General features: G+C 61.6%; 1 protein-coding gene across 9 annotated transcripts in view; it reads right to left on the reverse strand.

Annotated features, from left to right (window-relative positions):
• DLGAP4 (DLG associated protein 4) overlaps nucleotides 1-21527 on the reverse strand; it is a 153836-nt gene that overhangs the window by 38288 nt on the left and 94021 nt on the right. The window contains exons 5-9 of one of the 9 annotated variants that reach the window (XM_036395941.2): nucleotides 20495-20641; nucleotides 14962-15179; nucleotides 12000-12114; nucleotides 9319-9369; nucleotides 7980-8226 (exon numbers count right to left, since the gene is read on the reverse strand). In XM_036395941.2, the coding sequence (XP_036251834.1) occupies nucleotides 7980-8226; nucleotides 9319-9369; nucleotides 12000-12114; nucleotides 14962-15179; nucleotides 20495-20641 (778 nt within the window). Of the gene's footprint in view, nucleotides 1-821; nucleotides 1057-7979; nucleotides 8227-9318; nucleotides 9370-11999; nucleotides 12118-14961; nucleotides 15180-20494; nucleotides 20642-21260; nucleotides 21315-21527 lie in introns of those variants that run through there. The other 8 variants (XM_054516664.1, XM_036395934.2, XM_036395933.2 and 5 more) reach the window with 8 other exon arrangements.

Consider the following 21527-nt stretch of genomic DNA (forward strand, 5'->3'; position numbering starts at 1 on the left):
TCCTGCAAACAATCCTCCTTTTTGAGCCTCTTCATCAAGCCTAGAGTAGAAATTAAGAGCTACATCCCCTGACTGCTCACAACCAACCGCAACATCCTCACCGTCCTGCAAGGCACACTAAAGCCGGGTTGCACCTGCAGTTAAGTCCCCAGGGGTTCAGCCTCAACTCCTGCACAGAGCGAGCCTGGGCTGCCACACCAGGTACCTTCAGCCAGGACCTGTTCTCCCAGGCTAAAAAAAGAGACTTTTCAGAGCCAGCTCTGGGCGGGAGGTGCCAGCTCGCTGCGCTGCGAAATGTCAGCCTTCAGCTCCGTGCCTCGCCCAGACAATTCGCTTTTCTTCTCCAGGGGAGGAAGAATCCGAACGCCTCTCCAAAGAAAGGGCCCGTGTCCCCCGGCGGGGAACCCATTTCGTGAAGCGCCGCTTCCCTCCCTGCGGCACCCAGAGCCTCCGTAAGGGCCCGAAGCCCCGGGCCGGGCACCGGCCTGACCCCGCGCGGCCCCCGGGGACGGCTCCAGCGGGGCTGGCAGCGGGCAGCGCCCACCCCCGCCCGGCCCGGCTCCCGCGGCGCAGGCGGCATGCGGGGGAGGAGGAGGAGGATGATGGAGCGGCCCCCGGAGCCCAGCCCGGCCCGGAACCGAGCGGGGCGGCCCCGGCGCTCCCACGGAGGCCCGGGACGCGCGTGGGAAGCGGAAGGGGCGGCGGGCCCGGCAAGCGGCGGAGCAGCGGCAGCAGCGAGGGAAGGAGGGAGGGAGGGGGCGGCACCCCCGCCCGCAGCCATGCAGGGCCCGGCTCGGCGCCCCGCTCGCGCGGTCACTCACATTGCCTGAGGAGCTCCAGACACAAAGCCATGGGAGACACAAAGAGGGGCGGAGGGGACCAGAAAGACGGGGGGGGCGCGGGGCGAGGGCGCTCGGCCCGGCCTGGGTCCCGCGGAGGGGAGGAAGAGGAGGACGAGCCGCCGGCGGGGCCGCTCGCGGTCCGGGGCCGCTCCGGCTGCTCGTACGGCCGCCGCTGGAGAAGGGAGGAGACGCGCGGAGCCGCCGCCGCACTCACCGCGCCCGCCCGCCGCTCCGGCCGCGCGCCCGGGCGGGGCCGCGCATTAAACGGCCGCCCCGCCCCGGGACCGCCCCGGCACCGCCCCGCGCCCGGGCACGGCACCGCCCCGCGCCCGCCCCGCCGCGCTCCCACGGCCGCGCGGGTCCCTCCGCCCCGCCGGACACACGGCGGGACCCCCGGCAGTACCGAGAGGGGACACGGGTGGCGGCGGCCGCTGCCTCAGCGCCGCTGCCGCGGGGGGAGCCGAGCGCTGCTGAACAAAGCGGGCGCCGCTCCCACCCCACGCGGGAGCTTTGTCTCCTTGTCTCGGTGACATCTTCCCCAGCGCGGCCGCGGTCCCACCCACGCGCAAACGCGGGTTTGGCTGAAGGAACCCTCCCGTTTTCCCCGCTCCAGCCGCGGAGCGGGCGCGGTGGGACCCCCGTGGGCGGTGGTGCAGGGGCGCAGCGCTGCCGCCACGCACCTCCTGCAGCATCGCCGAGAGGAACCCTCCTGTGCAGAGGGAAACACATGGAAAATGAACAAGTGGGACGAGGAGGTTTCCTTTGTGGGTGTTTTCCCCTGGTCCTAGATTTGCTGGTGGAGTTCTTCCCCGCTGGGCGTGGGGAGAGGGATCGGAGGCTCAGCGGGTGCGGGCGGTGTGTTGGGGCTGTGCTTTGAGCCTCCCCTGGGGCTGCCAAAGCAGGGCTGATGGAGGATAGAGGTGTGGAGGGGAGCAGGGCTGGCACAGCGTGCGGGCTTCAGGAAGAACCTGCTAGGCAGAGCCACCCGGCTCTGTGCCCCGGGCACAGCCACGCTGGGTGCTGCAGGAGCATCCAGCTCTATCCCTCAGATCCTGCCCTGGCACATGGAGCTCATGAGCACAAGGCTCCCCCGGCCCGGGACAGCTCTGCGAGGCCGGAGTCGCTCTGTGTGGCGTCTGATCGAGACGGGCAGCACTGGCGGTGCTGGGCCCTGGGCAGGGCCGGGCCGTGCGAGCCCCGGTGCTGCCTCGTGGCCCCTGCCAGCACAACGTGTCCTGCCCTGGCCCCTCGCTGCTACCATCACTCCTCGGTGCTGGGATTTATTGATGGCTCGCTGGGCTCCCAGCACTCGGAGAAGGGCTGGTGTGCAGCAAGGAGCGATCAAAGCGCCGTGGGAAACAGCACGCTGAGCTCAAGCGCTGCCGGCTCCGCAGGCAGGACCGAGCCGCCGCCGCCCTCGGCGTTCAGCAACAGAATCGCTACGGATTTGCTGCTTCCACTCTTGGAAGCAGCATCACAATGGGGCTGAAGGAGAATTTGGTCACAGAGTCAGTCCTGAGCCTTGGGACCCTCAGCCTAGGGCCTCCCCACTCCGCTGCCTACCAAGGAAAAAAGGAAACTTGTTTTCAGTTCAGGGTCTCCCGCGTAGCTCTGAACTGCCAGTCTCTTCCTGAACCTTCAGAAATACCCAGGTCATGGCTCAGTAGATGGAAAAGAAAATGGGAAAGTGTGAAGGAGAAGAAAACAACCCAAACCAAGACATACACAAAGAAACCCTCATTTGCCTGCACTGTCTGACATCCTGAAAATGCTCCAGGCTGTTTGCAGAGCCTCACTCAACCCCACCCAGCCCTGCTCTCCTGGCACATGTGTGTCTGTCTCAGCTAAGGCTGTCCTTGGCTGCTGCAGGGACTTCCCCAGAGATGGCACAAGCCTTGTGGCCCTGGGGAGCCACAGAGGGGCTGAGCATCACCAACAGAGGGGACACAAAGGGGCACCTGTGACTGTGTGGTGTCAGGGCAGCTCTCTGCTCACCTGGGTCACAAGGATGGCCAGCATGTGGGGATGCCACCAGGCCCCTTGGCCTGAGGAGAGACCTCAGGAGTCTGTGTGCCTGACATACTGCCCTCCAGCCAGCTCTCCTCACGGGCAGAGCACAGCACTGTGCATGGACTCCTGGTGCTGCCCTCCCAGAGGCTCTGAGTGAGCTGAGGCACCCCTTGGTGCTTTGGCTTCTCCTCTCCCACGAGGACAGCACCAACTCCCTTTCCTGCTATCAAAGCTGATAAAAGCAAGCAACAAGAAGGACTTGTCTTTCTGACCATGTCAGCAAAGGGAAATGCTGGCAGCTGCCTTTGTTTCTACTCCTTTGTAGATGATCCCTGCTGGGAGAAGGCAGGCTGGGCCAGGACCTTGGAGCCGTGCTCACCTCCTGTCTGTGCCAGCACAGCATCCCACAGCGTGGCTGCAGCCCCCCCTTCCCGGGGACCTGGGCATTTCTGTGGGCTCAAACCCACTGCAGCTGGTTCTGCGTGCCAGCCACGTGCCTGCAGCAGGCAGTGGGCTCAGAGCCCTTGGTGCTGCCTGTGGGAGTGCTGAAACCTGGCAGCAAAGAGCACCGGGCACATAAAGACAGGGATGGTTTGGGCTGGGGGTGGAGCCGAGAGCGGGGCTGTGGCCGTGGCTTCCGGGGGAAAAGGGAGCGCTGGCTGGGCACAGGGCGGTGCTGGAGTTTCCATAATAACAAGGCAAAGATCAGAGGTGAAAATTGAATTGACAAATGTGGACAGAAACAGCTGTCATGAATTTCTTTTTGTCCCACAGACACATGAATACATCACAGAACGTGTGTGCGTGCCCTTTTTTCCTCTGCAAACACTGATGGAGCATGCAACAGAAATCTTTCCCTGGCACACACACATACACACACACACACTCTCCCTCTAATCCCTTTCCTGCTTGTATGTCAGAGAAAGCTATTTCTGGAACGTGAAATCTAGGTCAAAAAGAAGGAGAAAATCTGAAGGGAATGATAGCAGTCCCTCCCAAAGGCCGCGTGGGGTCAGCTCAGGCTGAGGGGATTAGTGAGGGGCCGCAGTGGTGCTTCAGCCGCGGCCCAGCCATGGCTCCTGGCCTGGTGTGAGCTCCCTGTGCCTTCCCACCGCTGCTGCTTCCCCACACAGGAGAGAAGGCCATGACAGCCAAAAGGAGTGCAACAGAAACTGCCTGCCCACACAGAGCCCGGGATCACGGCACACCGAGGAGGAGAAGGAGGAGGAAGATACACGACTTTCCCAGAAGCTGTGGAAACTCATCCCACAGTGAGCCAGCCCTTGGAGGGTGCAGGCACTTAGGCACTTTGTCCTTCCTCCTAAGCACAGCCCTGCAGCCCCTGCAAGAGCACCAATGCCAGGGTCCTGTGTGCCTTCCCCCAGCACAACCATGGGCCCTGAAGCCAGCTCTCTAATTTAGTCACAAACAGGGAAACAAAAGCAATACAAAGAAGACAGGAAACAGGTGGGGGTGGGAGACAGAGGGCAGTTGTTCTGTCCTGACCTTTGGGAGTATCTCTCCCAGGCAGTGCTCTCCTGCCCAGCCTGGGCTTGGAAAAGTTCTGGTACATGGAGGGCACAAGGTGCGTGCAGCCCTGGCCTCCCTGCAGGAGATCTGGACACAGGATAAGGAGCTGGACACCTGAGCTTTTTGGGAGCAGGCTGCTGAATCCCAGGGCAGGATGCTCTGAGCAAGGGTGGTGTTACCAGATGGCACAAGGAGGACTGGGAAGAGCTCGAGTACAAGTGGCTTGGTGTGAGCTTTCCCTGCTGTATTTGCTTGCTCACCTCTGCTTTCCTGTTTCCCCTGGACATCAAATACTCTGCTCTGCATTGCAAGCAGTCTATTAAACAAGTAATTCCCAGAGCTGCCTCTAATAAGCAGGAGCCGGGGCTGGGGAGCCCTTTGTGGTGCTGGGAGCGGGCGCGGCTGTCACTGCACGCCTGGCAATTAGAGGAATGGGTTCCACTGGGGCTTTTGAGTCTCCGGCTGTGCGAGGCACAAAGCTTTGTTTAAGGCTGATCAAGGGCAGCTCATCATCTGTCTCGCTGGCTGTCAAACGGGAGCTAATTGCCCTGTAATGTGCCGATGACACAGGCATTAGTGGGAGGAACTGGCGTGGCAGGGGTGTGACAGCTGTCAGGGCTCTCCCCCGTGCTCCCCACACACCGCGCATGCAGCTTCCTGCCCCTCCTCCTGCCCTCAGACGGTGCCCAAATCCCTCTGCTTCAGCATCCAACCCCCACATGGCCCTCAAGGAACAAGAAGCCTCTGTTGGCCCCAGAACTGCTGCTGCTGCTGGTGCCTCTTTAGGATGTGTCCCTGCACAGACAAAAGCGTGGTGGTCCCCATTGCTCTGGGCTGGTGCACAGATGCTGGATGAAGGAAAGTGTCCCTGGGATGTGTCAGCCAGGTGGGATCAGGGCTCTTAATGGTGTCATCCCAGAGCCCTGCGTGGAGCAGAGGCCTCGAGTGATCATTACACCTGCGGGTGACAGTGCACCCACCCCTCCCCATGTGTCCAGGCTGATGCCACCAAGCTGCCACCCGCTGCTTGGGAGGCCCCTCCCCTACACCAACCAGCCACTTAGAGCCTCAGGGATGCACAGAAAAGGCCCTGGGGGTACTGGTTGACAGCAGCTGAACATGAGCCAGGTGTGCCCAGGTGGGCAAGAGGCCAATGACACCTGGCCTGTACCAGCCATGGGGTGGCTGTCCCCTGTGACTGTCCCCTGTGCTGAGCACTGGTGAGGCACCTCATGTGCTGTGTCCATTTGGGCCCCTGTGACAAGAAAGACATTGAGGGGCTGGAATGTATCCAGGGAAGGAAATGGAGCTGGGAAAGGGGCTGGAGACCCAGGAGCAGCTGAGGAAGCTGAGGGGCTCACCCTGCAATAAAGGAGGCTCAGGGGGGACCTCACTCTCTGCAACTCCCTGAGAGGAGGGTGCAGCCAGGTGGGGATCAGGCTCTTCTCCCAAGTAATAAGTGGCAGGATGAGAGGAAATGGCCTCAAGATGCACCAGGGGAGGTTTAGGTTTAGGTTGGGTATTAGGGAAAGCTCTTCATGGAAAGGGTCAGCTCAGGCACTGGCACAGGCTGCCCAGGGCAGTGGTGGAACACATCTCTGGAAGTGTTCAAAAAACTTGTGGATGTGGCACTTGGGGACATGGGTTTGTGGTGGCCTTGGCAGTGCTGGGTTAACAGTTGGACTCGATCCTAAAGGGCTTTTCCAATCAAAATAATTCCATGATTTGCAAGGGAACTGAACCCAGATGGCTGATTAGAGGTGTGAGTGCTGTCCAGATGTGTCTCCTGCCTCCCACATCCTGTGCATGCACAACCACAGATGCTCCTCTCTGCTCCTCAATCCTCCACCAAAACCCTTCTCCTCCCCAAGGCCCAGCAGCCAATGTGAAGGGCTGGGAGATGCTCTGGGAACCAGCAGAACTGTGCTGGGTCATGTCAGAGAGAGGTGGCACCCAGGCATTTTGGAAGCCCCCTCTGTGCTGTGCCTGCTGCTGCTGCCCAGTGCCAGCCTGGACCTGTGGCAGCACCGAGCCCAGCAGCACTGAGAGCAAGGAGAGGGCTGTGGGACAGGGGCAGCCAGGTGTGGGGAGTGGGACAGAGCAGAGCAGAGAGGGTGGCAGGAAGGAGGGACAGGGCTGAGCAAACAGCCCATCCCTCCCAGGGATGTCCTCCAGTTCCTGCCTCATCCTGGGGACCTTGACTGGGATGGCTCTGCAGCTCAGACCACTGAAGAGAGATGTTCCATGCCCATATCCCTGGGGAGGAAGGCCTGCAGCCAGGCAGGAAGGCTGCAGTGTCTCCTCCCCATTCCCCACTCTACCCAGAGCTGGGATGTGCTGTCTCCCACTGACAGCCCATCCCATCCCATCCCATCCCATCCCATCCCACCCATCCCATCCCAGTCCTGTGGCAGCTTTGCCTACAGCAGATGAGCTGAGGCTGCTCTGAACCCCCCTTGGTGCCAGGGCTGGTGCTGAGAGGCTCCATCCTGCTGGGGACCCATGGGGATGGGATGTGCTGCCTCCACAGACAGCCCTGGGGAGGTTCTGCATTCCTCCTGCCTGCTCTGCCACCTGCCTTGCACCATGAACAGGCGCCACCATGTTCAGGAACACCAAGGCATCACCTTTGCTAACCAGTTCCCAAAATTATCCCCAGGATGGGACCTCTCAGCTCCTCACACCTTGTGCTACACCTGAGCCCCATCTGGAGCACCGGGGCTGGCCAGAGCTGGGAAGGGCACAGGTTGCCTTGGAAAAATTGATGCAAAGTGATGCAGATCAAGTGACTTGGAGCATTATGGAAATGCTGCCATGGCTCAGCACAGGGATGCTGGGCTCTGGGGCTTGGGAACGCTTGTTGGTGCCTTAAAACTCAGTGCAAGATCTGTTTGTACTCCACAGCCAGGGATGTTGGGTTCTCTCTATGTGTCATCACAGAGTCACAGAATGGTTTGGGTTGAAAGGAGCTTAAAGCTCATCCAGTCCCACCCTTGTCCTGGGCAGGAACACCTTCCACTAGACCAGGTTGATCCAAGCCCTGTCCAACCTTGGATCAGCTTTGTCCAGCCTCGGACACTTCCAGGGATGGGGCAGCCACAGCTGCTCTGGGCAACCTGTGCAAGCACCTCACTAACCTCTAAGACTTTCCTGGAGCCTTCTCTTTTCCAGGTTGAACATTCCCACCCCCTCAGCCTATCTCCAGAGCAGAGGGGCTCCATCCCTTGGAGCATCATCTCCATGGTATCCTCTGGAGTTGCTCCAGCAGCTCCACATCTTTCTTGTGTCAAGGGCCCCAGAGCTGGAGTCAGCTCTGCAGGAGGGGTCTCATGAGAGCAGAGTAGAACAGGAGGAATCTCCTCCCTTGACCTGCTGGTCACACCTCCTTTGACACAGAGCCCAGAGCCCGTCTGCCATTCCAGCACCCACATCCAGCTGCTGCCCATCCTCTCGGGCACACAGCAAGCCCCAACACGCCCCAAAAGTCACGGTCAGCCACGGCCGGGGATGCAGGTAGCCGAGCCCAGCGCCTCGCATGCCCGAGAGCCCCCAGGCAGTGCCAGCCGTGTCCCTGTCCCCGCACGCCGCGGCACTCACTGCTGTTGGTGGGCAGGGTCCTGCTGCCGCTGAGGCTGCCCGTGGGCGGCGGGGAGATGGAGCGGACGGAGCCCGTGTCGTCCTCCTGGGAGCAGCCCGCCTGGATGGCACGGAGGTAGCTGTGGCTCCGGGATCGGAAGTAGCTGGGCAGAGGCAGGTCCAGCACCTCCGCAGCCGCCGACTCGGCCTCGCTGTAGGTGGAGTCGCAGACGGGCTCGTACTGCTCCCCCAGCTCCGGCTCGGGCGCCTGTACGGGGACAGCACAGTCAGCCCCTGCCTGCGGCCGCCCTTCCTTTCCCTTCCTTTCCTTTCCCTTGCCTTCCCGTCCCGTCCGTCCTGCTCCTCGCCCTCCGGCCGCTCCTGCAGGTCCCGCTCAGGGCAGGGGGGACGGCAGGTCCAGTGGTCAGTGGTCAGTGGTGCTGGGCACAGCGTGCCCGGGGCTCTCTGCTGAGAGGGAAGAGGGCCCCTCCTTGGAGGGGAGAGGGTCCCAGCTTGTGGAGTAGGGGACACTTACCAGCACAGTGCCTGTGAAACACCCCCAGTCCTGCTGCTGAGAGCACCTGTGGCCAAGATCCCAGTGCAAACTCTGCCACGACCCCATCCCAGCACAGCTGGGATACCTCAGCCTGAATGTTAGAGCTCACCAGGGCATGCTTGCTCCTCGGGGGAGAATGTGGGGAGACAGCAGGGGAGAGCTGTGGGCTGGGGGACAGCCCCCACACTTGCCTAGGGTGGGTCTCGGAATCCACCCCAGCCCCATCCCTGGTGAGGGCCAGGAGAGGGCTTGGCTGTGGCCAGGGGTGAGCAGGGCAGGGGCAGCTCTCCCACTGCACTCCCCTTCCTCCCTCCTGCCCACAGCCCTGCCTTGCTGTCCCATGGCAGCTGCTGGGCAAACTCGGTCTTGGGAGAGGCTCAGCCAGGTCAAACCAGACCCAGCCCAGAGCAGACTGGTCTGAAATACAGGTGAGAGATGCTGAGACTGGCCCTGTTGCCCACATCCATCTCTCCTGGCCCTTTCTTTCTCCTGGCACACAAGGACATTGTTTCTGCCCAGCACTGGCATCTGAGCTCCATGAGGTTTGGCTTAAGAAGTTCATCTGCTTTCCCCTTAAAACTGAGGGTCCCTAAGCCCCTGCTGGGCCCAGGACTCAAGCTCTCCAGCTGCCTTGCAGTGCCTGGGTAAGGAGTGCTGTCTCCTTCTCCTCCTCTTTTCCTTCTCCTGCCACTGGCCTGGGCATGGGCTGACCCCAGAGCCCACCTCACACCCTGCCATGGGTGTCCAGGCTGGCCCCAGAAAGCTCCATGAGGAAGGATGAGAGAAACGCCAGTGGGACAATACCTGCTTTCCATGGGTAAATATCTGAGGGATAAGTGAGGGGGGTCCAAAGATCTGGAAGAAAGAGTTGGAGATGGTTAAAGGCCAAGAACAGGGAGCCCCTCACACAGACAGTGACTGCACAGGGACTGAGCACAAGGGGAGCAGGGGGCTGTCCCCTGGGGCCACTGCTGCTGACACTTCAGTACAAACTGCAGAGCTCGTAAGATGCCAAGCGAGGCCACACGCCCCTCAGACAGTGGCACGGACACGGCAAAGCTCCACAGGACACCTCAACCACGGGAGAAGCTGCTGAGCATTCAGCCTGCTGTGTGCACCATATCCATGTACACCACAGGGGACACTGGGGACACTGTGCTGGGACAGCCCTCTGCACACAGGGGCAGCTGCACAAGGTGGCCGTGGCTCCCACTGAGCACCTCTGGGTAGCCCCCAGCACTGGCCACACCTCAGAGCCCACAGAGCCGTGGGCAGCCCGAGTGCTCCGTGTGAGGGGAGCTGTCCTGCAGCCTGCAGGGCTGGCCTGGCCACCTCACTGCTGTCCCCCTGTGCCAGAAGAAGCCACACAGAAGCTGTTCTGCCTCCCCAGCAGAGCAAAGCCACAGCACACATATGGACAGAGTCCTGACAGACACTGCACTGCCCGGGGGCACGGCTGCCTCCTCCTCCTCCTCTCCACCCTCAGGGCTTTGCCTGGCACCACCTGCCCTGGATGACCCTCTTGGGGAGAATGTAGGCTCAAAGTGTGCCTGAGGGAAGAGGCTTGGCTCTGGGAATGGGCCTGGCCCTCTTGCACAGGGCACAGCTCATGGTGGGGCTTGGCAGTGTTGGGGCCACCAGCTCTGTCCCCCTTGGTGTGACAGGAGGTGCTGACACATGCACCTGGTGATCCCCGGACTGCCAGAGGTGGAGCTGAGTGGGACCGAGCAGAGGGGACTTGTCTGTCAGAGTTGGGGGTGTTTCCATGTGGGAAGACACTGGGGTCTGGCTGGACACACAGGGAAGGTGGTGGAGGTCACACTGAAGTGAGGGCAGGGCAGGAACTGCCTCTGGCACTGAGATGGATGAGACCAGCACACACTGACCATGAACCAGCTCCATTCTGAACCAACAGACATGCAGTTTGTGGGAGGCCTCTCAATCCTGACCAGCTGCAGCTGAGCTCTCTGGTTTTCAGGGGACAGTGGCAGAGTGCCTGTGTTGGCAGCAGCCCCCCGTGTGAGCGGGTGCTGTGGCAGTCGGGGTGTCCCCAGCAATCCCAGTGCCACCAGCCTGGCTCTGGGCTGGCTGCCTGTGCAGCTTCTGGCTCATCATGGGCTGCTCAGACCCTTCAGCTCCAAGACCCTCCTGATGTCTCTGTGGGGCTGCTGCACTCAGCTTCTGGAAGCAGCTCTGGACATGGACAGAGCACAGAGCCATGGTCTCCTGCAGGGACTTCAGCACGGACTGACACGCAAAGGACGAGGACACGGCGGTGCTGACCCCGCTGTGCACTGAGACACCCAGCACATGGCTGCTGCTGCTGCTGCTGCTGCTGCTGCTGCTGCTGCACAAGGGTCAGGACTGGCCACAGGGAACAGGAATGCCCAGCAATGCCCCTGCTCCCCCAGCTCCCCTCCAAGGGCTCCGACTGCTCTGGGACAGCAGCAGACTCCAGCCAAGGGGCTCAGTGCCCCCCACACCTGGATGGGAACACAGGCAGGACATGCCCTTGTCCCCCCTCCCCCAGGGCTCCTGATGCTCCCTGCTGCTCTGGTCCCCTGCACACACAGAGCAGCGTGGGGGTGCTGCCCATGCAGACACACAGGAACAGATGGGACAGAGGCCCGGGGTGACAGGGCTCGCTGGGCAAAGCCGTGGGGCCATTGCTGCCCTGCGATGGAAGGGCTGAGATGAGCACGTGGAACCTCTGCTCATCCTGGCACCAGTTATCTGTGGCCTGGGAGGCAGCTTCAGAGCAATCCCAGCCCCAGGGAGCTCCAGAACAACCCCATAACCATAGTGTGGGAAGTTAGACCCATTTTGCATCAACTACATCCCAAATGTTGCAGTTGGGGCATGAGCTCACCTTGTGGCAAGGGGTTTGCCACCCTCTGCCAGCATCTCACAGGCATCCTTGGCTTTGCCATGGTGCCCAGGAATATCCAAAAGAGACATGCCCAGCTGGCTGGCAGGACAGCCTCCCCAGCTGTGGGCTCTTTGTTCCTGGGGCCAGTCTGCTGCACAAGGGGCAAGGTCCTGAGCTGAGCAGGGTGACTGTCCCTGGTGACCCTGCAGGGTCCCAGGCTGGACATCACCAGATGAGGTCGGCTCTGGACCAACCCAGTGGGCATGAGGGGCTTGCAGCAAGGTTGAACAGCCTTGTGGATGGTTCTGGGGGTGACACAGTGAGACCCTGCACCTAGAGAAGCCATGAGCTTCACCCAGCACTGTGGGGCATCCTCTGGGTTACCATATCTGTGGCAGAGGGGTTTTGGCTGCACCAGCAGTGTGAGAGGAGGCAAAGCTGCAGGAAGGAGGTCTAATAGGAATCCTGATTAAAGAGCTGGCTATGACACTGGTAAAGCTGCCAGGGAACAGCCTGTGCATCTCCTGGAGCACAGCCAGTGCCTTGCTTTGAAGAGGGAAGAAGATGCTCCTTCCCTCCTGAGCTGGCCTCCTCACTGCCTGTGCCAGCATCTCACCTGGTTGATGCAGCTGGACTCGTTGGCACTGTCAGAGATCTGGTTGTATTCTTCCTCCCAGGTGGGGAACTTCGGAGGTAGCAGGATCTCGACAGAGTCCAGGCGGTCCAGGCTCCTGCTGGCAGAGAGAGGGTGTGAGGGTGTCCCCATGGCAGGGGCAGTGCTGGGGCAGAGCCAGACCCCCCGCCCACAGCCAGACCCCCCTGCCCATGGCCAGACCCCCCAGCCCACAGCCAGACCCCCCTGCCCACGGGCCCTGTGCCAGGCACAGGCATGGGCACAGGCTCAGGCACGTGTGGCAGCGCTGAGGTGATGCTGGGCGCTGTGCCCACTGCTCGGCTGTGGAGAAGGCAGCTCTTCCTCGCCCTGCCAGCCCCTGGCTGGGAATGGCACACAGGGAAATGGTTGTGGGGTGCAGTGGAAGGAGAAGGGCAAGATTTTGGGTCCTGCTGCCCCAGGAAAGCACTGCAGATGCCAAGTTAGTCCAGCAGAGCCCCGGGGACCATGTGTGATCTGTGCCAGCCTCCAGCCACAGCACTGCCTGGATTGCTGGAAAAGGGGGGAGAGGCAAGGTGAGAAATGACTTTTAATTTGTATTTTGTGGACTTTGCAATTTGAAACAACTGCAAGATATATATATTTACATTTGTATAGATTATCTGGAAGAAGTCCAGTGGGAACCTAGCTGGAATGACAATGCTGCACGAGCAGTGGATCAGTATTTCCAGTACAGCTTTGCTGGGAGAAACTGCCACTATGTCCTGGGGCAGAGCTGCAGGCTGTGCACAGGAGAGCAGGGCTCTCACTGAACCTGACCCAGCCCAGATCTCAACTGAAACCCAGGCACATGGGGGCAGGGAGGGATGGGGAAGGATGGGGCAGGGAGGGATGGGGAAGGATGGGGCTCCCCTGGGGCTCTGTTCCACTACAAGACCATGTGTGAAGGAGTCCTGGGCACAGGCTGGGTGCACACGGAGGGGGACATCGCCAGCCACAGTGGCCCAGGACAGCTCTGGGGCCTCTCCCTCTGGAATGGCCTGTGATCCCAACACAGGCCCTCATGGTTGCCTCCCCAATGTCTGCCAGGGCCGTGGGTACAGAGCTTTGATTGTGACCTGCCTGGGGACAGCAGAGCTGGGGGCACGGCAGGCCCTGTGCAGCCTGTGGGCATCCCACAGGGACTCTGAGGTGTCCATCCCGGGGTGGGATGGGAGCGAGGAATTGTCCCCTCTGCCAGGAGAGATGGAGGAGACACCCCTTGGAGGGTCTTGGGGACCAAGGGCCTTGCGACTCCCCCAGCGTTGGGCTCTCTGCTGACTGCTGGCTTTCCCTCATGCTGAGGTTTTTATGCCATGAGCCAGCCGCGTCCTGGCGTGGGCAGCGTCCCTGTGCCACCCCTCCGGCCTTCCCCCCGCCTGCCCGCGAGGAAACCGAGCCACCGAGCGGCCAGCAGCCCTTGGAGGGGCAGAGACCATCGCAGAGGGCCGGCCCTGTGCCTTGCCCTGGCTCTGGCTGGCCCTGCGGCCCCCCTGTCCCAGCCCCGGCCCGGGGTCCCTCGGCTGCCGGGGCTCGGGGCTGCGCTGGACGGCGAGGGCCGGGCACCAGGTGGCGGCCGCGCTCCGCTCCCGGCTCCGGCCGGGGCCCGGCCCCATCCCCGGTTCTATTCCCGGCTCCGGCCTCATCCCCGGTTCTATTCCCGGCTCCGGCCCCGGCTCTATTCCCGGCTCCAGCCCCAGTTCCGCCTACATTCTTGGCTCTATCCCTGGTCTCAGCCCCGGCTCTATCCCCAGCTCCAGCTCCGGCTCCGTTCCCGGCCAGGCTCTGCCGGGTCCTGCCCCGCAGAGCTCCTGTAGGGCTCGGAGCCCTCGCAGCCGATCCCTCTGTCCGCGCTCCCCAGAGCTTCCCCAGGCCTGGCCCGGCCCTGGCTGAGCCCAGCGCTCAGGGCAGGCCACATCCCGAGGGACAGGCTGCATGGGCACAAGGAGCCCCAGCCTCTCTAGGTGGGTATTTTTCACCAGAGACTCCAGGACCCCACCCTGCTCCCCTGAGGCGAATGTGAGGGCTCAGAACAGGGATGGATCCAGAGCAGGCATTTCCAGGGCTCCCTACAGCTGATTTTGTCACCGTCTCCCAGCAGAAAGCAGCACCTGGTCTTGATGCGAAGGCTCTGTGAGGTGCCCCCGCGCTGCCTGCACCCCACTTCCCTCTGCCTGCTGACCCTCAGCAGTTCATCCCCAGCAGCTCCTCTGTAGCAGCCACAGCTGCCCCAGCTGCAGCACCCGGAGCACTGAGAGCCCCCAGGTGCCTTGTCCCGGGATGTGGAGCAGGTGCTGAGGACTCTGCACGGCATCACTGCCCAGCTCATGCAGAGTCCCTCCTTCAGGACCAGCCTCTGGCCCAGCAAAGCTCCTGCTCTGCTCCCCTGGCTTTGTCTGGCTCAAACCACTGTGGGTCTTCCTCCTTCAAAAACCTCTCAGCCCTTCAGGATATTGTCCAGCCCAGTGTGCCACCTTTCTGTTCCAGAGGGGGAACAGCTGGAACACCTGCACACCTCTGGAGCAGAGCAGCTCGAGGCACAGTCCCAGCAGGCTGAGTGTCCTCAGCCATGCCAGGTGAGCAGCTTCCATGGCCAAGAGGCCTCTTGGGGTTGGGATCTCTGCATTCCCCCAGAGCAGAGGATGCTTGAAGAGGAAATCCCCACAGCTCCATCAGAGGAGTGCTCCCCCCATGGCTGAGGGGACAGAGACCTAAAGCAGCTCCTAACGCCAGGGCTACTGGGAATCACCAGGATGGGGTGCCTCATCTTCTCCTGTCCTGCTGTCTCCTCATCTCTGTTAGAGCTGGGGTGCAGGAGCCCTGCTGGGCTCTGATGCCGCACTCTGTAGGGTGCTGCAACCCAAGGACTGCTCCAGGGGTGGCCCTGAGGGCCTGTGCAGAGCTCCCAGAGGAGCTCCAGCGTTACCTTTGTGTGGTGCTCTGCTCACTCAGGGACTGTTGTGTGGCCTTGAGGTAACTCTGCCTCCGAGCTGCAGTTTTTGGGGATGGTTTGGGGCTGGTTTCTGAGTCCTCGCTGTCATCATCCCCCATGGCTTTGATGTAGCTCCCGCTGCGCATGCGCCGGCACGGGATCTCGCTGTCCTTGTCCCGGGACAGCGTGCTGTTCCACTCCCCGTGGGGCACCTGCAGGAGGAAGGGCAGCATCAGCAGATGTGAGGGAGGGCACAGCCCACCATCCTGGGACCAGCAGGATCGTGGGGAGCTGGGGACATTGCTGTGCTTCTGCTGTGGTGTAGTGGGAAAAAGCAACACAATTCCTTCACAACCCTCCCTTAGCAGCTCATGCCAGGCAGCCCTTGCTTTGGTGGCCTCTGTTTTAGCACATCACAGCCATTCCCTGCCACTGGACACCTCCATCCCAGACATGCTCACACAGCCAGGACAAGCTGCACAATTCCAGGCGTCACAGGGGGAGGAGGGGACAGTCTCACTGGGCCTCTGTGGGACATTGGGACAGGGCTGGACCCGGCTGTTCATCACACAGACCACATCACTGAACATAAAGTGCTGCTGTGGAGCAGGGCTTGGGGCTCAGAGCCCAGACCTTCATGGGCTCTTTAAGGTTTTGAGTTGAATGTGACTCTGAGTGGCTGAAATTACTTCCTGAAACAAGTCAGGCTCACAAGTCCCTCTAGAGCAGCTTGGGCACACAGACCTTGTTCTGGCCTCTCTGCTGAGAGATGAGTGGCACCTTGGGCATGAAAAGCACTTCTAACCCCAGCAAGATGACAACTCCACAATTAATTTAAGGCAGACACAGTCTCTTGTTCCCTCACTAGACAGGAGTGAGCTGTTGGTGCCACAGGAGGCCTGAAGCACTGAGCAGCCACAGCAGCCTCCACCCCACCTGCCCATCCTGTGGGGGGGACCAGAAGCAGAGCCAGGGCACCCAGGACTGACCAGGATGAGCCACAAGTGGTGGGGGACAAGTCAGGAGAAAGATGGGGAAGCCCAGGCTTCCAGGAGCAAGCCTTGGCTTTGTGGCTCACTTGGATTGCTGCTGACCTTTGTCCTGCCCTCGAGGACATGGCCAAGGAGCAGCCAGGCCAGATGTGAGGATACAGCCATGTCCATGCCACACCAGTGCCAGGGCAGCCCAGACTAGGGCAGCAGCTGGGATGCCATGGGGAGAAGTGTCAGCCCTTGTGCTGAGCACAGCTTGTGCTGACAGGAGATTCCACCTTGGCTCTGCTGGATGGAGCTGCTGGACCTGCCCTGCTGCCCAGGGAGCCGTGGGGCTGAGCAGCCATAGCTCACACGGTGCTCTGGGGATGCAGGGCTGTGCTGCAGCTGTGAGGAGCCAGCCCTGCATTGACTGTTCCCATCCCTGCTCCCAGCAGGGCTTCCCTGGGAGCCAGAGCCAGTCTGAGGCTGTGTCTGATGGTGTTGGGTTGGAGCACCTCCAGGTGAGGCTCAGATCTGCTGGCTGTGTCCAGGTGCAGGCTCAACCCACAGCTCACAGCTGAGGGTTTGTTCCTGCCCGAAGGAGCAGGGACTCAGCCCGTGTCCTGCCAGCCTGCTCCATGTGCCCACTCTGGAACAGACCCCAGACAACCCCTGGGGCTGCTTTGGGGACAGGCCCCTGCCTGGAGTGCACCCATGACTCAGCACCCACATTCCTGGGGGTGTGGAACAGAGGCAGGGCTGATCCAGGTGTGTGAGATCCAGCTGGGACCCAAGTGGAGCGAGTCTCCCACATGAGACCCACACACTGGCCAGGCCTCCCTGGGCCCACTGCTGCTGGTGGGAATCTCCCAGCTCTTTCCACTCTGCTCCTGCCATCTTTATGCTTGGCCATGGCTCCCAGGCCAAGCTCACACCACTGTCCAGCTCAGGGGCTGTGGCTGTCAAATCTCAGGTCCTGATAAATGCAAGAGCTGAGAACCCTTTCCCTGCTGGGTAGGAGTGCTGCCTCTGTCTGTACTGGTGGCCTTGAGGCCAGGAGGGACCCCACTGGCTCCAGCTGAGTCCTGCCACTGGGAGGATCCCACAGGTCACTGGGATGCCTGGCTCTGACCCTTTCCAGAGGAGACAAGGACCCTGAGAATCACTTTTATATTGATTACCATCAGCTCTAACTGCAGATTGCATTTTGCTGCCTGCCTTCTACTCAGGCTAAGCTGCACCTCCTCCCTGTGGGGTCTGGGCCAGCATGGGGCTGGAGAGGGCAGGCAGGGTTGGTGAGGGGCAGGAAGGGCTGGTGAGGGCAGGAAGGGTTGGTGAGGGCAGGAAGGGCTGGAGAGGGCAGGAAGGGCTGGAGAGGGCAGGCAGGGTTGGTGAGGGCAGGAAGGGCTGGTGAGAGCAGGCAGGGTTGGTGAGGGCAGGAAGGGCTGGAGAGGGGCAGGAAGGGCTGGTGAGAGCAGGCAGGGTTGGTGAGGGGCAGGAAGGGCTGGTGAGGGCAGGAAGGGTTGGTGAGGGCAGGAAGGGCTGGAGAGGGGCAGGAAGAGCTGGTGAGGGCAGGAAGAGCTGGTGAGGGCAGGAAGAGCTGGTGAGGGGTGGGAAGGGTTGGTGAGGGCAGGAAGAGCTGGTGAGGGCAGGAAGGGCTGGTGAGGGCAGGCAGGGCTGGCTGCAGCCCCTGGCTGAGGAGGGCAGGGTCAGGCAGCAGCCAAGTGTGCCATGAAGGACAGGGGCTGCCTGGCTGTCTCTGTGCCGGGCCAGCGCTGGATGGTGTGGGGCAGTGTGGGGTGCTGAGCCCAGCCCAGGAGAGTGGGGGCTTTCAGATCTCAGGGTTCTATAGCTGCTCTGCTGCCACTGCTCAAGGGCACGGGCTGGGGGCTGCTCAGTTCTGCCATGGCTGCTCCATTTGCCCCCTGGCCTTGGGTTCCCTGGGCACAGCAGCACAAAGGCAGTTCCAGTGGCACCTGGCCCTCACCAAGCTGCCTTAATCCTGATTTCCCTGCCTCTCCTCTGCTCTGTGCCTTGGCAAGGCAGCAGGGCACAGAGCTGCTCTCAAGGTGCTCTGCATTCCAGCTCAGCACTCAAGGAAAGGAAGGTGCTTGGGAGGACACCCCTGAATCCACTGCCCCACTTTGGAGCATGTCCCACCTCTGCCTGCACAGGGTTCACAGGTATCACAGCTCCCGTGGGACAGAGAGCAGGACAAGTGTTTCCTAAGTGTCACACCTGCAGAGACAAGCAGGTGCCCTCGGGGCCCTGCAAAAGCAGTGCAGGTCCTTTGGGTGCTGTTTGGGGTCCTCCGGGTGCTTCTGTGCAGGAGGATGTGAGGAGCCTGTCTTGCAGTCTGCAGCTCTGACATGGGGGTGACAGCCAGAGCAGCTGCTGTGATCAAGGACAGACGTGACAGTGGCCAGTGCAGCCCCTCGGTGGCAGCAGAGCTCCTGGCAGGTGACACCCGGGGCTCTGAGCACTGACTGTGTGTCATGCCCAAGTGGGATGAGGGCACCCAGGCAGGCACAGAGCAGTTCCTCACAGGTGGTGGGGCCCTGCTGCCCTTCCTGTTGCTCTGCCAGGTGTGGCCTTGGCTCTGCCCGTTGTGCTTTGGCTGCTGAAAGAGTGGGGAGCAAGAGGATCCCAGGTCCAGAGACACTTTATGGGGACTTGGGGGCTGCAGGATGTGGGTCCTTCCTTGTGCTCAGTCATGGTCCGTGTGGTGCCATGTGGTGCAGGGGTGTGGGATCCAGGCACGTGTCCACCCCTGGAGCTGGGCTCCACTGCTGCCACAACACTGAGCTGTCACCAGGTGCTGCCACCACACTGCACTGTCACCAGGTGCTGTACAGTCCCCAGCCAGCAGCACTGTCTGCCTGTGCTGCTCTTCTGTCCCCCAGTCCCTGGAGCCCTGACAGAGCAGGGGCAGGGGGAAGGGGAGCTGCTCTGCTGGGCTCTGGCAGGAGCTGCAGTGCTCCCTCCACTCGGGGCAGGTCAGGGGGAAGAGACTGGAAAAGCAAACAGGGTTTCCATCACACAAGTGCCAGCTCTGCCATGCACACACGGACATGCAGCACAGAAGGCCCTGCTGAGTGCAGCAGGGCTGCAGGGCCATGCACAGGCTGCATTGCTGCGGGCACAGCACTGCTCCCTGTCCCTTGTGCTGTCCCACGGGCTCAGCCATGTCCTTGAGAAGCAAGCTGCAGCCAGGCTGTCCCTCTGGAGGGCACCCTCTGGGAAGGACCTGGGCTGTGCTCCTGCTCCGTGGCAGCTCGGTGGGGCTGGCGTGAGGCACTCAGCACCGTGGAGTGGCTGGCACTGGTCAGGCCACTCACTCTGGATGAAGAATTATTTTCAGGGCTCCTGGGGGTTAAGGAAGCTCTGGGGTGGTCTGGCTGTAGGTGGGGTTGGGGAGGCTGGTCTGGATGATGCATCAGGTCAATGGTGACTGTCCCCTCTGAGCCACCACACTGCCTCACTTCGGTGCTGTCTGTGGATCCACAGCTCCTGCTCACTCCTGCCTGGGGTATCTCCCACTCCAAGGAGCTCCTCAGCCTCTTTCCTTGTACTCTCAGCTGCCCAAGGGGCCCATGGGGACAGGGGGACCGGGGATGTGGAGCACAGCCTCCCTCCTTGGAGACTGTGCTCTAAGGATGGAGCTGTGTCATCCTAGGGACTGATCTGAGAGTTCCCTATCCTGATGGGACAGGGCTGGACCTGGGGCTGGGCGATCACCAGCTACAACATCTGGCTATGGATGTTTCCAGGGCCTGGAAACATCACATGGACCCCTAATAGTTGCTGATGAATCCCCAAAATACCCCCAAAGGACCTTTCAAATGGGGCAGGAGAGGTGAATAGCCTTGGGGCCTGGGCTGTCCTGTTTGTCCCCATCCCATTCCTGCCCTCCCCTGTGTCCCTGCACCTCTGGCACCCACTGGGCATTTCTGCCTGGCAGCAGCGCCCTCTGCAGCAGGACAGGGCCCCGTGTCCCCAGGCACTGGGAAAGCAGATCCTTGCTGTTCCTCCCCCTGGCACATGGAAGGAGTGGGCTCGCTCTGTCCCCAGGTGTGACAGGGGACATTTGGCCTTGCAAAAGGACATTCCCCACACACAGGCTCCAGAGGTCACTTCTCCATCGCCTCTCCTGTGCCAAGGAGGGGCAGGGATACAATGACCCCATGCTCCCGTGAGGTCCCTGAGCCCTGTGTCCTGATCTTTGGGGCTGACATTGGACACCTGGGGACAAGGTGAGCCCAAGCAGCTTGCGGGGGGGCACCAGGCACCGTGGTTTTGGGACTGGGTGCCCGAGGTCTTGTCTCTGGTGGTGAACCACTGGTGAACCAAGCACAGGGCCTGCCCCAGGCACTGGGGATGTTGGTCACACCCTGGTGTCCCCTGTGTCCCTCCTGCCATGCCAGTCGTGGCTGTTGGCTGCTCCCTGCCCGCTCCAAGTTCGGTGGCGCAGGCTGAGTCCCTGGCCAGCGGTCCCAGGAGGATCAGAGCAGGAGGAACTGGGCAAAAGCTCCTGCTCCAAACAAGATCCCTACCTGGGCGCTGCCTGCGTCGGTCGGCGCGGGGCTGAGGGGCTGGTCCCAGCTCTGCGGGGCAGCCGTGTCCTCCCAGCCGAGCGGTGGCGCTGCCCAGCTGCTGGCCAGGCCCGTGCCACCCAGCTGTGCCCACAGCCCTGCGTCAGGCTGTCGAGAAACGGAGGCTCATTACATGGGGGGAAGGAGCAGGGCAGCCTTGCACCCCAGAGCCCAGGGGCTGTCGGGGCTGCCTGCTGGGCTCGGTGCTGCAGCCTGAGGGAACAGGGCCCTCGGAGAGCTTGCCTGCAGCTCTTTAACCTCAAATGCTTAATGGGAAGGAGCAGGGGGAAAGAAAAAGAAACCAGGCCAAGATCATTTTCCCTGCTGGTGTTCCTGATGCAGTCAGTTCAGTCCCTTGGAAATTTGATTTGCAGCCATGGCCAGCGAGGTATTGGGAGCTGAGTGTGCTTCAATAATTCATCAGTTTTTAAAGCCTCTAACCTGGCTGGGCACAGCCAGGAAAGCCCCTGGCACCTCTGCATTAAAAGGATGCTAGAGATTTACATGCACAGGCTGGTCCCCTCCTCCCCCCACCCAGGCCTGGCTTATTTGTCTTCATTCCTCTCTCTGGGCACAACCAGGTTCACGCCGCTCCAGCGCCGCTTTCGGAGCCTGCTGCAGACCTGGAGCTGCAGGTGCCAGGCTTTCAAACCAGCATCAGCCATGCAGGCCATGCAAGCGGGGCTGGCACTGCCCTGCTGCCCCACCCTGCCCGCTGGGCTCCTACCAGTGCTCCGGGGAAGCTGGGCAGGGCAGGGCTGGCCGGGCACGCCGGCGCGTCCTGGGATGCGTGGAGATAAGGGGGGAGCGTTAGTCAGGGCTGCTGACCTTCAGGCACAGGGGGCTCCGTGGGGCCTGGGGGCTGTGTCTGGTGAGATGTGGCCCCTGAGTGTTCCCGGCTGTGTGGGCACTCAGGGCAAACAGCCACATGGGGCAGCTACGTCCCCACTGCTCAGGAGTGTTCCCCAGCAACTGCAGGGCCTGGGCAGGCAGT

Source organism: Molothrus ater, chromosome 17, assembly GCF_012460135.2.
Source record: "Molothrus ater isolate BHLD 08-10-18 breed brown headed cowbird chromosome 17, BPBGC_Mater_1.1, whole genome shotgun sequence".
NCBI lineage: Eukaryota > Metazoa > Chordata > Aves > Passeriformes > Icteridae > Molothrus > Molothrus ater.